This window comes from Populus euphratica, unplaced genomic scaffold, assembly GCF_000495115.2.
Source record: "Populus euphratica unplaced genomic scaffold, PopEup_1.0 scaffold589.1, whole genome shotgun sequence".
NCBI lineage: Eukaryota > Viridiplantae > Streptophyta > Magnoliopsida > Malpighiales > Salicaceae > Populus > Populus euphratica.
The window spans coordinates 286,963-302,228 of record NW_011500089.1 but is presented as its reverse complement, the minus strand read 5'-3'; the positions used below and the strand labels follow the sequence as shown (position 1 = coordinate 302,228).

The following is a 15,266-nucleotide window of genomic DNA, read 5'->3' as shown; positions in this document are numbered from 1 at the left end:
TACTTTAGTTAAGGAGTTATTGATACTTCAAGTGCAAAATAATGATATAAAACCTTGATAAAAATGCATTTTTAAGTACTACTCACTTTGCCCAACTGGGCCACTGGTTTGGGCTAGTGACCGGGCCGGGCTAACTGGGCCCTGCCTAAAAAAATAAAAAAATAAAAAATATGTATACATGAATAAAAATAATATAAATTTATGTTGTTGGTTTGTTCACTAATGCTAGAGTTAGGAATAAAAATACTGATTTAAATTTATTTTTATTATGTTTTATTTTATTTAGCTAAAAAATAAAAAAATATATGCATGCGTAAAAATAAATTTATTTTATTTGTTTATTCACTAACACTAGAGTCAGGAATAAAGATATTAATCTAAATTTATATTACATCTACGTGATATTTACCAATGCCAGAGTTGAAAGTATCCGTAGTTGAATATTCATTTGTGTTAGAGTTAGGAATATTTTAAGCAAATCATCATGGCATAAATTAACAAACGTTTAGCAATTTAGGACGAAATCAGCAATGCAATCTACCTCAGGCAAAACGTTTAAAGGGTGATAATATGTTTTATTTTATATAATCAGTCTCGAACCATAGAATCTCTATTAACTAGTGACACGACCAAAAGATTGATGTCTTCTCCCAATTGCAGGAGTGTCGAAGTAATAAATAACCCGGCAAGACCGGGGTCGAACCATAGGGAGGTTAATTGTATAAATTATAAACAATAATAATATAAGAACAACAACAATAATAATAGTAATAATAGTAATACTACTACTAATAATAGTAATAGTAATAATACTAGTAGTGGTGGTGGTGGTAGTGGTAATAAAGAAGAAAAAGAAGAAGAAGTTGATGAGAATTTTGAGATGAAAGATTTCTGTGAGGATCAAATAATGATAACAACAAATGTCAAGGTTAGATGATCTACTAATAGTATTTCAAACAAGTATAGTATAAATTCTTCTTACTCAAATAAAAATCATACATAAAGAAAGTTTCAATCAAATTATAAATTATTAACATGATTATATTAGTTATCTTATTCGAATAATGCTAATACTTGTAAATATTGTCAAGCATTCATGATTATAACTTATTAATAACAAATCAAGTTTCTTTTATAGCACAAGTGTCGGTTATACCATACAGTATGAGTTATGAAAGTGCCAAGTATTTGTTGTACTAAGTGTTATACAACATAAATCTAGATTAGTCATTTAATAAATAAAGTATTAAAGAGTGAACAAGATAACAAATACAAAATATTTTAGTATCAAACAGTAAAGTCCATATTGAGTTTACACTATACTTATTCTTACACTATTAGTGTAACCTTTTCACCTTGACATAATAAACTTAGCTAAACATAATGAAAGAGAGAAACATAAATAAACAAGATAAGAATATAAATAAAATAAAAGTTAACTAAGTAAAGAAAAGGAAATGAAAGGCAAGGAAATGAAAGGCATAAACTAGATATTAATGAAAGCAAAACTTAAGCATTACAAAAATACAATGAGAGAAAGCAAGAGCATGATCTTGATTTGGAAACTAAGATGCCTAAATGCATGACAAATACCTCATTTTATAGGCTAAAATTGAGAGCTATTGATTTGATGACTAATTGATGAGTGGGTGACCAAATTTTGACTTGGTGATAATCCTTATCTTCTTTTGTCTGCCAAAAACATCATTGATAACGTTAAAATTAGAACAACTTGAGAACATGAAAGTTTTAAAAAATTGTCTTCACTTTCGAATAAAAAAATTGAGGTCATTTGAACTTCTAGAACTCCAAATATGGGCCAAACACTTAACAGTATTTGGGCTGCAAGACAGATTCAGACTTCTTCATTATTGCTATAATTTGAACTTGAAAATGACCTTTTTAAATCATGGCTCTCATGAAAGTTGTAGGCCTATGTCTTACCTTTCCATCCATATAAATTAGATCTAAATCTGAGATCTACAACTATAGATATGACCCAATTATCGAATAGTATTCTAGTTTGGACTGCACCAGTATCTTTTTTCTAAGTTTGGCTATCTCTTTTTCCTTTCAATTTTAATTCTTAAACTCATCAATTAATCATTTCATTTATGTGATAGAGCTCCATTTAAAATAAACATTTACCACAAATTAAAGGTATCTTATATTATTAGATATGTTATTATAAAACATGTTTTAGTTAAAGAGTTATTGATACTTTAAGTGCAAAATAATGATATAAAACCTTGATAAAAATGCACTTTTAAGTACTAATCAACCAGTTAAGATTCATAGTGACCATAATACTAAGTGGCGATTCTTTAAACAAGATTATTCTCCATCAAAGAATAGGTTGCTAAAAATCCATTCTTCCCATCAAAAAAAAATTTTTAGGCTGTCGCGATGTCTGGGTGTGACATGTTTAATAATTTAAAAGATTGATTGATTTGTTTAACAATTGCTAGTGAAAGGATAAAGAATTGGCTAAGGTTAAAAAAGAGATGTTGGTTCAATTCAAACTGGAACACTATTCAATTATTAAATCATAACTAGAGTTATAGAACTTGGATTTAGGTTTGCTTTATATGGATGGAAAGCTAAGATATAGGCCTAAAACTTTCATTAGAGTTCAAGATTCAAAACGATCGTTTTCTAATTTAAATTATAGCAACAAAAGAGATGTCAGAATTTGTCCTATAACCTAGACATTGTACAGTGCTTAGCCCATATCTCGAGTTCAAGAAATCCAAATGAGTTCATTCTTATTTTGTTAAAAAGCTGAGATAATTTTCCAGAACTTTCATGAAGATTAGCTGTTCAAATTCTGATGTTAGCAATGATATTTTCTTCAAACAAGAAGATGAGGGTTGTCACCAAGTCAAAGAAGTGGCCACCCACTCAATAATTAGTCATCAAATCAATAATTTTGAATTTTAGCATATAAAAGAAGACATTTTTTACACATTTAGACATCTTAGTTTTCAGATCAAAATCATATTCTTGCTTTCTTTCTTTGTATTTTGTAATGTTCAAGTTTTATTTTATGTTACATTAATCTCTTATTTATGTTTTCATTTGCTTTCCTTCACTTAGTTAACTTATATCTTATTTATATTCTTATCTTATTTATTTATGTTTCTCTTTTTCATTATGTTTAGTTAAGCTTATTATGTCAAGGTGAAAAGGTTACACTAATGGTGTAATAATAAGTATAATATAAACTCAATATGGACTTTAATATTTGATACTAACATATTTTGTATTTGTTATCTTATTCACTCTTAATACTTTGCTTGTTCAATGATTAATCTAGATTTATGTTATATAACCCTTAATAAAATAAATGTTTGACCCTTTTATAGCCTACTGTATGGTTTAACTGATATTTGTGCTATGAAAGAAACTTGATTTGTTGTTAAAATAAATTAACATTATGAATACCTGACAACATTTATAAGTATTAGTATTATTCAAATAAGATAACTAATGTAATTATGTTAACAATTTATAATTCAATTGGAACCTTCTTTGTGTGTGATTAGTACTTAAAAATGCATTTTTATCAAGGTTTATATCAGTATTTTGCACTTGAAGTATCAATAACTCTTTAACTAAAGCATATTTTATAATAACAAGTCTGATACTATAAGATACCTTTAATTTATGATAAATGTTCATCTTAAATGTAGGTCTATCACATAAATCAAAAGATTGATTGATGAATTCAACTATTGAAATTAAGAAGACAAAAAAAGGGTGAAGCTTAAAAAAGAGATACTGGTTTAGTCCAAACTGAAATACTACTCGGTAATTGGATCATAACTAGAGTTGTTGAACTTGGATTTAGGTTTGCTTTATATGGATAGAAAGCTAAGATATAGGCCTAAAACTTTCATGAGGAAGGCAAGACTAAATTCGAAGAAATTCGAATTCGTCCTGCAGCCCAAACACTATTTAGTGTTCAGCCTGTATCTTAAGCTATAGAAGTTCAAATGACCTTAATTTTTTTTGTTAGAAAGTTGAGATAATTTCTTAGAACTTTCATGATTTAAATCTATTCGAATTTTGATGTTAGCAATAATGTTTTTGGCAGACATGAAGATAAGGATTGTCACTAAGTCAAGAGTTGACCATCCACTCAACAATTAGTGTCAACAAATCAATAGTTTCTAATTTTAGCCTATAAAAGGAGGCATTTGTTATGCATTTAGGCATCTTGATTTTCAAATCAAGATCATGTTCTTGCTATCTCTTTATTATAATGCTTAAATTTTACTTATATTAATCTCTTGTTTAAATCTCTTGTTTATGCTTCTCATTTCCTTTGCTTTACTTTGTTAACTTATATCTTATTTATATTCTTATTTTGTTTATTTATGTTTCTCTTTTTCACTATGTTTAGCTAAGTTATCATGTCAAGGTGAAAAGGTTACAATAATGGTGTATGAATAAGTTTAGTATAAACTCAACATAGACTTTAATGTTTGATACTAACATATTTTGTATTTGTTATCTTATTCACTCTTAATACTTTGCTTGTTAAATGGTTAATCTAGATTTATATTGTATAACCTTGGTACAACAAATGTTTGACACTTTCATAGCACAAACCATATGGTATAACCGAAACTTGTGCTATGAAAGGAACTTGATTTATTGTTAATATAAGTGATAATCATGAATGCCTGACAACATTTACAAGTATTAGCATTATTCGAATAAAATAACTAATGTAATCATGTTAACAAGTTATAATTTGATTGGAACTTTCTTTATGTGTGGTTTTCATTTGAGTAATAAGAGTTTATACTAAACTTGTTTGAAATATCAATAATGGAACTTCTAACCTTGATAATTGTTTTTATCATTGTTTAATTCTTATATCAATATCACATCTCAAAGCTCTCTTTACTACTACTACTATTACTACTACTACTACTTTATGTTATATATATTCAAAAAGCTTTTTAATCTTATCTGACTGCATATGCCATATATATGTTGGAAATACCCCTCTCTTGCATCCATCTCATTATGTAATTGAGTGGACTTTTATCAACCCCGAATATTTTTTAATCTTGAAAGTTCTAAATGTAATTATTATTTAAGTGACCAAGTGGATATTTGTATAATATATTAGTATCTCTATACTCTATATTATATGAGTTACTAAATTTAGGTTGTCTACTCACGTACAACTTTATTATGTTCATTCCAGTTTAGAAAAACATTCCAATTACATTTCTAAAATCCACATCACATATAATTGGTATAAATAGACACTAATGTTCTCAAATAAAACATCTCTAAGTGATATCTATTTTAATATCATTATAATTCAACTCAAGTCTTTCATATATAACTTTTTTAATATCTTCAAATGACATGTCTTTAGTATCATTCAATAACACAATATTTTAGCTAATATAAGTAATATTATTATTCGTATCATCAACAATAATACCACCATAATAACACGGCATAAAGAAGTTTGAAGATATATTTTGTAGAATAAAAATACTTATTTCATTATAAACAAAAGATCTTGTAATTCAACATAAACAATAATTGCTATTGTTTTGACCATAATAATAACAATAAAAAAAGTTTAATTACAAAAATTCAATTATGAAAGTTTTTATGAAATATCATTTGAATAATTTTTACAATTAAGAATATCAGTCATGACAAATGAATATTAATTAAAAAGTAAATGATCTCAGTTGAACAAAATTTTCCATATAAATTTTTTTACAAAAAATCAATGTAAATTCTAGTTGCTATGATTTTGATCATAAATTATTAATAACATCAATTACTTAAAATAAAATTTATATCAATTCAAACAATATAATTAAATATGAGAAGTAATCCAATAATCAATTTAAACCCTAATTTCTTTAATTCAAACCTAATTGATTTCATAAATAACATTAATTGTATTACAAACACACAATTGCAACATTCAAAATTCAAAATTATCTAATTATCAAACACAACATAAATATCTAATTATCAAACACAACATTAATACATAATTAAATCAAAATACAAAATTTATTAATTCAATAATAAAACTCATCAAAGCAAGAGATAATGCAAATGTCATACAAAAATGTCTAGATGACAATTAAATTGGTTGTGGTGATGGAGAGGCTGTCAACAAAAGCTTGGGCTGGTATTCTGCAGCAGCAACAAAATAATAGAAAGACTTATGGAGACAAGGGAAAGATGATTTGAAGGATTGTATGATGCTTTGGGTGATTAAAAGCTGATTTTTCTTGAATTTTTTGGTGTTTAGGATTTTTTATTTTATAAAAGTGACGGCTATGAGAAAAAAAAAATTTATATATATATTATCTTTTTCGTTGAACTTGAAGGTTTCTTAGTCACATTTTATTAGCGTTTAATTACAATCAAAATAAAAGGCAAGGCGCCATCATCATTTCACTCTAAAAACCATCAATAAACTACATGATGGCAGTGCTGGGGCCAGATAGTACACTGCAACTTTAGCTTTCCATTAACCCTTCTTTGAAAAGAACAGAGATGGGGAATGGGAGAACCCTTTCATTTAATAATATTAATTGTTAAATATTTTCTGTGAAAAGGAAAAAGCTGTTTCTGCTAGCTTTTTGCTCTTCTGTGGCTCTGTTACCCAGACTGGCTCTCTAAAATAGTACATTTTGACCACTCTCTGTCCTGGCCCTGGACAAGGTTTGAAACTTGCAGGGAAATATCTGCCTATTCAATTATTCATCGCTCGCATGGTTTATGACTACCATTTAGGCTCGTGCTTCGCTGCCGGGACACCAGGAAGCTAATAATTGTATGCAAATACGAGCATTGCTCCTTTTTACCTGAACGGGATAAAATAAAACGACGATTAAAAACTCGGATTAATTTATTAAATAAAATTTATTAATTACTGTAAGTGTTAATAAATAAATAAAAAGTTAGTGTAATTTTCTTTTTCTGACATAAGAGCTCAAGAGTGAATTGATCAGCCCGTTTAAATGGTATCACAATTCATGTCTTCGATGTTTTAACATTATTTAACCCTAACTAAAAAGTAAAAAATAAAATAAAACAGTAAAATGAAAATATATGATATTGATTAAGATTAGCATGTAAGATTCAAAATATAGATTATAAATCCGATCATAATGAATTAACATATTTGAATAATTTTTCTCTTCTCTTTTTCAATCTTTATTTTTTTATGGATGAACTTGATTGAGTCGTAATCTATTAAAAATTAGATTAAATTTAGAAGTAAATTGAAGAGTTGTAAATTGAAGATGAATTTTTTAAAAAAAAATATATCATATTATATTGGTTTTAGTCAATTTAATTTTTTTAAAAAAAATATATCATATTATATTAGTTTTGATCAATTTAAATTTGATCGACAAAATTTATAGCCCTAATCATTTACATGATCTCAGGAATAATTTTTTTAAGCTAGATGATAAAAAAATAAAATAAAATTACCTTTTTTATTTTATTTTAAGTTAAGTAAAAATTAAACATGATAGCAAAAGATTAGATTGCATTTAAAAAAAAAAATGAATTGAACCAAAAAAAAGGCCCGGATGTTGTGTCTTGAATTGTCTAAACTTGAATATGCGCTAAGAACCAAACTAGATCTAATGATTTATTTTTTAAAAATTTATTATACCTAAAAAAAATATAAAAGATTGTAAAAAAAAAAATTCTAAAAAAAACATAGGAGTGCAGGCTTGGTGGCTCAACACGTTTGAGGCATAAAACAAAAGTTAGGCACTTGTGGCTTGGGTTTGCTTGTGTGAGCCTTATATTATGTTTTTATCTTTTTAAGAGGTAGTTAACTTCTTGTTCACCTCTATTTTTTAAAAAAAATAATAATAATAAAATGACACATCGTCTGGTAAAATATATAACATGTTTGTCTATCTAGATTTTGACCTCTGCAATAATGGTTTGAAAATCAATGAAGACTTTTTTCCCTCCCTAAAAATCCATTTAAACCAAATAATACCTCACAAACACTATCAAAATACTTATAAACTAATTTATCAACCTAATAAACCAAACTATCCTAAAATACAAAATAAAATTAGAGTTGATTTTTCTTCCTCAACTTCAATCTACTTTTTTAGTTTATATTAAGACTATAAACAATAATTATCAAATTACTCTCTTCAGGTGGAGACATGGACACCATGATAAACTAATTTGGTGGTAAAAATATGCGAAAACAAAAGAATTTTTTTCTACATCGAAATATGACAAAACTTTCCTTCGTAAAACAAGGACTTGAAAATAATAAAAATAAAATATTGAATCAAAATTGAATTTTAAAAACAATAAAGGACCAAACATTTCTAATTTTAAAATTTTAAGGAGTAAGTTGTACTTTTCACACCAAATTTAAACATACCACCGTATCCAATATCTTTTCAATTTTGCGGAACCAATGGTTTGCCCCCAATTAGTGTTTTATTGTGTTTGGTAAACATTCAAACCTCAGTTTGGAAGTGGCAGGGGCCATTAAAACTAAGGATGAACTTAAGTTAATGAAAAGCACAAATCCATGTTTTTTGTGCTTTTGGATTAAGACCTCACTTCCAACATATTGTAATAATTTTTGCTTTTAATTATTTTTAAAAGAGTGTTTGTATTAAAAAATATTAAATTGATTTACTTATATTTTTATAATTTTAATGTGTTATTATTAAAAATAAAAAATATATAAAATGTTATTTTAATATATTTTAATATAAAAAATATTTTTGAAAAACATACTGCAATACAATACAAAAAAACTCATTAAGTTTTCATTTGCCCTAACTTAGTATCTTAATCTTATTTTGTTATATTTATTAGATATTAATAATGACATCCACCTTATCCAATCTCATCATGAAATTATGTCATTTTATTTTAAACAACAATGTTGACCAATTAATCTTTAACTTATTTATTTTTTTATTAAACAACAAATTAAAAAACAATTTTAACTAAATAAATTATTAAAGAATCAATTTAACTCAAAATTTTTAATAATTAAATGAGATTTTAAAATATAATTTATATTATTCTACAACACACATCCACAAGTGAAAAATTTTTAGATTTTAAATTTATATAAATTTACATTATTTTATGTTTAATTTTTATAAAATAAATAAGAATAATAATATTTGAACTCGAAATAATTTAGTTATTAAGATTCTAATATTATATTAAATAATTAATTCAGTTTAAAAATTTAAACTATATAGATAAGATTTAAGATATTATGTATATTATTTTTTAACATAAATAATTTTTAAAATCTAATTTTTCAAAACAAACAGACCCTAGCTTGTAAAATTAATTAATCACGCTATTCCATCGCCACATGATGCTTAGAAGTTTGAAGTCTACCTTGATGGAATAGAGAGACAAGACCTCATCGATAAGTCCAATCCAACAGATGCTTTGACTTTGAATTGACCAGCTTTGACTAGTCTCCGAGCATTCACAGTTTAAAAAAAAATAAAAAAATCTACTGCTACAGAAGACGACAAACGACGATGTTTATATCACTAGCCGACAAAGGTCTAGATTGTCACAACCGAATTAACTTGAATGTAGCCATCTGGAGGGGAATGCACATACGGGTTGGTGCTGTTGACGTGCAAAAATTGAAAAATAAATGGTTTATTCTTTTATTTTTAAGAAGATGAATTTCGAGATATGCTTCATGGCCGAAATACTGTAAAGAAAAAAAAACTTTTAGATTTAATCTTTTAATATTTGAAGGGAATATATAGTTTCTTTAAAAATATAATTATGGTTATTTTTAAAAAAAAATTACTCATAAATATATTAAAATTATATTTTTAAACTTTTTAAAAATTATTTTTAATATTGGTGCATCTAAATTTTCTAAAAATACTAAAAATATATTAATTTAAAATAAAAAAATTAATTTTTTAAAAATATTTTTGAAATATAAAAAAAACATAGCATATAATTACAAAGTAAAAGGTATGCATCATAAACTTGCTAACATGAAAGAATTTGGTATGTTATGCTGTGCAGGTTTTCTTAATGTAAAAAAAAAATCAGAACTTATTGACATGTTTTTTAATAAAAAAATTAATTATAAATTTAAAACATAACACATATTAAATGATATATTTTTTTAAATATTATCATAACAATATATTAGATAATTAACATTGCGATGTATTAGATCGATCTTGGTTAATTTGTTAAATTTACAATCTGAGTCATGAGATTATAATAAACCTATAAAAAATTTAAAAAATTTAAAAATCAATTCCTAGTTAATCAAATATTAAAAGAAGAATTGAAAAAAATATTAAATTAAATAAAGGACAAAAAAACTTATATAAATTGATCCAAGTTAACTCGTTAAACCTCTAATTTAGGTTATGAAATTAAAATAACTCTATAAAAAACAAAATTAAAATAATTATAAAGCTAAAAAAACAAAAAAAAAATAAAGTTTATCTGAACTAACTTGTTAAACTCATGAATTAAATCATGAGATTATAATAACTTTATATAAAAAAAAAAGATATGAGGCTTCTTTTTTAATAGATTTAAAATTGATGGTAGAAACCGAGAAAATAAAATATTTTATTGGACTAAGATATTTGAAAAAAAATATAAAATTTAATTTTTAAATAATTTAATATTGAAATATTAAATAAAAAATAAGAAAAGAAAATAAAGAAAGTTGAGTTGATGGACGATAAAATTAAATAAGATATATTTAATTAAAAAATATAAATAAAATAATAAAATCAACTTGTTTAAACTAATCAAATTTATTATTCAAAAATTAATTTAATTTAATTTATACTTGGTATGTTCGGTCATGCTATTTATTTAATGACGTGCAATAACAGGGAGGAGAGGGAAATGGTTATTTTAACCATGGATAAGAACGACTTGATTCTGTGGGGTAACCTCATCAGAGTATCTGTAACGAGAGAGCTGTGCGGACACCAACCAAAAAACAAACATTAACTGCCAATATGGATTTTTATCTATTGATTTTGGGTCTCCAGCGAGATCGCTATATGGGATGTACAAAAATTTTCTTTGTCAAAAGCAGAGTATTTCCTATCAATTTAATAAAGGAAGAAATTATTAAAAATAATAATTAAAAATAGATTAAGCTAAGCTTGCATGTTAAACCCTAAACTTCAATCATAAATTTGAGCTAATTTCATAAAAAACAAAAAAAAAAATTCTGACTCTTTATTTACAATATATCCAATATTTAAAATTGAAATTGAGAAAAAAAAAAGAATTTATGTGGCTATGATAAACTATATATAAAAAAATTAAAACAATTAAAAAATTTGATTCTTATAAATCTAATATTGAAAGTTGAAATTAAAAAAAAAAGTTGAATAAAAAAAAGAAGGTTGATAAAAAAATATTAAATTAAAAAATGATAAAAGGCCCAATTAAGAAAATAAAAAATTATTACAAGGCCCAATTAAAAAAATATTCAATTAAAAATAAATTCAGGAAAATAAATAAAGTCAACTTTGATTAACTTTTCAGCCTTGCAACCTAGTTATGAAATCCAAATAATCTTATAAAAAATAAATAAAAAATACAATCTAGTCATGAAATCAAAATAATCTTATAAAAAACAAATAAAAAAATTTCAATTTCCAATCCCAAAATCCCATGAAAAGAAAATAAATAAAATTTATAAGACCTAGTTTCCAACCAATTCAATGTTAAAAGATAAAATAAAAAAACTAGAAAAAACAACAAAAAAATATCTTGAGTTAACTTGGATTAATTTATTAAACTTGTGACCTGATTTATGATATTAAAATAAATTTACACAATGAAAATAAAAAAATTACAAAGCCCTATTCCCAACATATCTAATATTGAAAGTTGAAATCAAGATAAAAAACAAAATTCATATGACCAATATAAACCCAACAAAAAAAATACATAGTATAATTTATAAGATAATTTAATAATAAATGATCGAATTTAAAATAAAAAATAAAAAAAATAGGTTGTTGAAGATTTAATTAAAAAAATTATATAAAAAACATAAAATATTATTTCAATGGTGTTTTACAGGTATTGATATATGAAATAAATGTAGCTATATTGTCACAAGTTAGGTCATGTTATTTGTTTAATGATGTACAATATCGGGAGAAGAGGGAACACAAAGAAAACTAACTTATTAACCTTTGACAAAAAAAAAGCTTCAAAGGAGACGAAATCGGTTCTTTTAACAATAGATATAAAACCGATTTGATTTTGTGGGTCAACCTTATCAAAACACCGACAATAAAAGAGCTATATAAACAACAACAAAAAATTAACTACCAAAATAGATTTTTATTTGTTAATTTAGAGTCTCAAATTAGATACCTATATTATACAATAAAGATATTAATATTTCACGGCTTATCAATTTAACATTCACTAAAACACAAACTATTATGAATGTAATTATATAATTATTTTTATTCAGAAAACTTGTTGATTATGTAGTTCAATGTGAGATTATCCCTTTCATGAGATGTATTTAATATTGAAAAAATAATTATGAACAGAATAATTAATTTAGATTTTTTGAGTTGCAATATAGATTTTGATTAACCCTTTAGAATAAAAAAATTTAACCTTTGAGTTGGGTACTTCTTTTGTTTTTTCAAGAAAAAAAAATAATATAGATACATCCATATTAGAACAGGAGGGAAAATATATAATTGTGTTAGAGTATTTTTTTTGTTTTTTCAAGAAAAAAAAATATAGATACATCCATATTACAACAGGAGGGAAAATATATAATTGTGTTAAGGGGCTTCACCATCCTTTTATTTTATTGAAACAATTCAAATACAAAATTATCTTTGAATTTTAACAAAAATAAAGTTCTATATAAAAATGTTTTTGTTCTTTTTGTATAGTTATCACACTAAAGCACTTTATGTAAGCAGTAGGCGCCGGGGCATGATAAGAATACCAAACCCGAGTGCTAAGGCATGACAAGACTACTAGATACTTGACACTAATATCAGGTATATCTGTTATACCCAAAATGTTTAAATTTGGCAAAACAGCTAGACCCAAGGCGCCATGGGCTTTGTAAGGACACCAAATCCAATATTAACTAGGTTTAGTAAGGGATTTCATATCCAAAAACTCTAGTATGACACCAACATATCCAAGTAATTTGGGTTTAGAAGGTATCGTAAAACCTTTATTTTTTTAGTTTAATATTTTGACTATACTCAAAATTTTTAAGTTTGATATAATTATCATATTAAAAGAACTTAAAATATTTTTTTAAAAATATTATATTAATCTACTATAAAACACGGGAAAATATCCTAGTTGATTGCTAAAATATTTTTTATCAAAATAAAAGGTGATCACCTATACAGGATGCTAAAATCTCTCTTGTCAATATGAAGAGCCATTGCCATATGTTTTTTCCGATGAAAACCATAAAACAGGGGTAAAATTTGAACTTCGTTTTCTATTGAAACTTCCCCTCTCTCTTTTAAAATAATTTGTTAAAATGTATTTCTCCAGCTGGGTACCACGTGAGAAGAAAAGGGGCTAAATTACACTATTCAAAATGCTATATTGATAATTTGTCCATTTCGAATGGCCTTCGCTGTTGAATTTGACTTAAAAAGCCGTTCTTGGAGGAATGCAAAAGATGGAGGAAATTTATGAACCCTTTTCATACTCCTCCCCTTCTCTCATGTTCTATGTCAAATATAAAATTACTTGTTAACATGTCATTTTCTACTGGAGTACCACACGACGAAAAAAGCTAAATTACACTATTTGATAATGCTTTATTGATAATCTGTCTCTTTCAAGTGGTTTTTGCCGTTAATTTAAGATGCCCTAGCATGTTTACATGTGGATGAGTGAAAAAACCAAATTTATTTTTTACTTTTTAAAATATTTAAATCAAACCCGAATCGATATCTTAATCCACAATTTAAATCCTCAACCTCATTTAAGGTTTCATGGTTATGCTTTTAAACCGTGAAACCTTAAATGAATTTAAGGCAGTATATATGTAATTACATGTTTTCTTTTCCTTCTCATTTTTATTTTTATTTTCTAAAGATTGGCTATCATGAAGACAATAAATTCCCTTCATTAAAGATTAGCTATCATGAAGACAATAAATTCCCTTCACAAATTTTGGATTACTCTACCCATTATACTTACATGTTTTTTTTTTGTTTTTTTTCAATAATAAATGTGTAATCTTAGTGCTTTTTGATCTTGAAATTATACATGCATATAAGCTTAGTTTTTTTTTTTTAATAAAAAAACATTAAAATGATGTCTTAAAACACAGGTTGAAACGTATCATAGGTGCAATATTTATTATTAATCCAAACAAATAAAGGGTTTCCTGCCTTCCCTTTTCCTTTCCCTCTCCGTTGAATCGAACCAGGTATCCTCCGCTTGGAATTTTCCAAACCCACTGTAAAGAAGAGAGAAAATTAATTATCAATTACCATAATAAATACACATTAATTATTGATCCAACGGTCACAAACTCACCACCCCAAAAATCCCCAACCATTAGATCTCCTCCAATAGCCGTCTCTTTGTTATTCTCAAAACAAGAATCGGACGTGTCACTCACACCCTCCCCAGCCTATATAAATACGCCTTCACCCACATCCCAAAGGCCACGCAACCCTTTCTTGTATCACTTCTTTTCAAGATTAGGGTTTTTGTTTTCAAGAAAACGGCATGGGTGAGAGGCAAACTGGGAAGGTCAAGTGGTTTAGTGACCAAAAGGGGTTTGGTTTCATAAGCCCTGATGACGGCAGCGACGATCTTTTTGTCCACCAATCTTCCATCAAATCCGAAGGGTATCGCAGTCTCGGAGATGGTGAAGAGGTTGAGTTTGTGGTTGAAAACTCTGATGATGGCCGTACCAAAGCTGTTGATGTCACTGCCCCTGGTGGAAACCCAGTTCAGGGTATCCGATCCGGAGGCGGATATGGCGGGGGCTCCGGGGGCCGCGGAGGGGGCCGCGGTGGCGGCGGATATGGAGGTGGGGGAGGATATGGAGGAGGAGGTGGTGGATATGGAGGTGGAGGTTATGGTGGAGGTAGGAGGGGTGGTGGTGGTGGCGGGTACGGAGGAGGTGGCGGGTATGGCGGCGGCGGCGGCGGAGGGTGTTATAGTTGTGGGGAGTCGGGGCATTTGGCTAGAGATTGTCCCCAAGG

At 26.8% G+C, this 15,266-nt stretch overlaps 1 protein-coding gene across 2 annotated transcripts in view; it reads left to right on the top strand.

Moving 5' to 3' along the window:
- Positions 1-14,700: 14,700 nt before the first annotated feature.
- Positions 14,701-15,266, top strand: part of LOC105109095 (glycine-rich protein 2) — a 1,045-nt gene continuing 479 nt past the window's right edge. Inside the window, exon 1 of one of the 2 annotated variants that reach the window (XM_011003693.1) lies at positions 14,701-15,148. In XM_011003693.1, the coding sequence (XP_011001995.1) occupies positions 14,785-15,148 (364 nt within the window). In that variant the 5' untranslated portion in view covers positions 14,701-14,784. Of the gene's footprint in view, positions 15,153-15,266 lie in introns of both variants that reach the window. The other variant, XM_011003692.1, reaches the window with a different exon arrangement.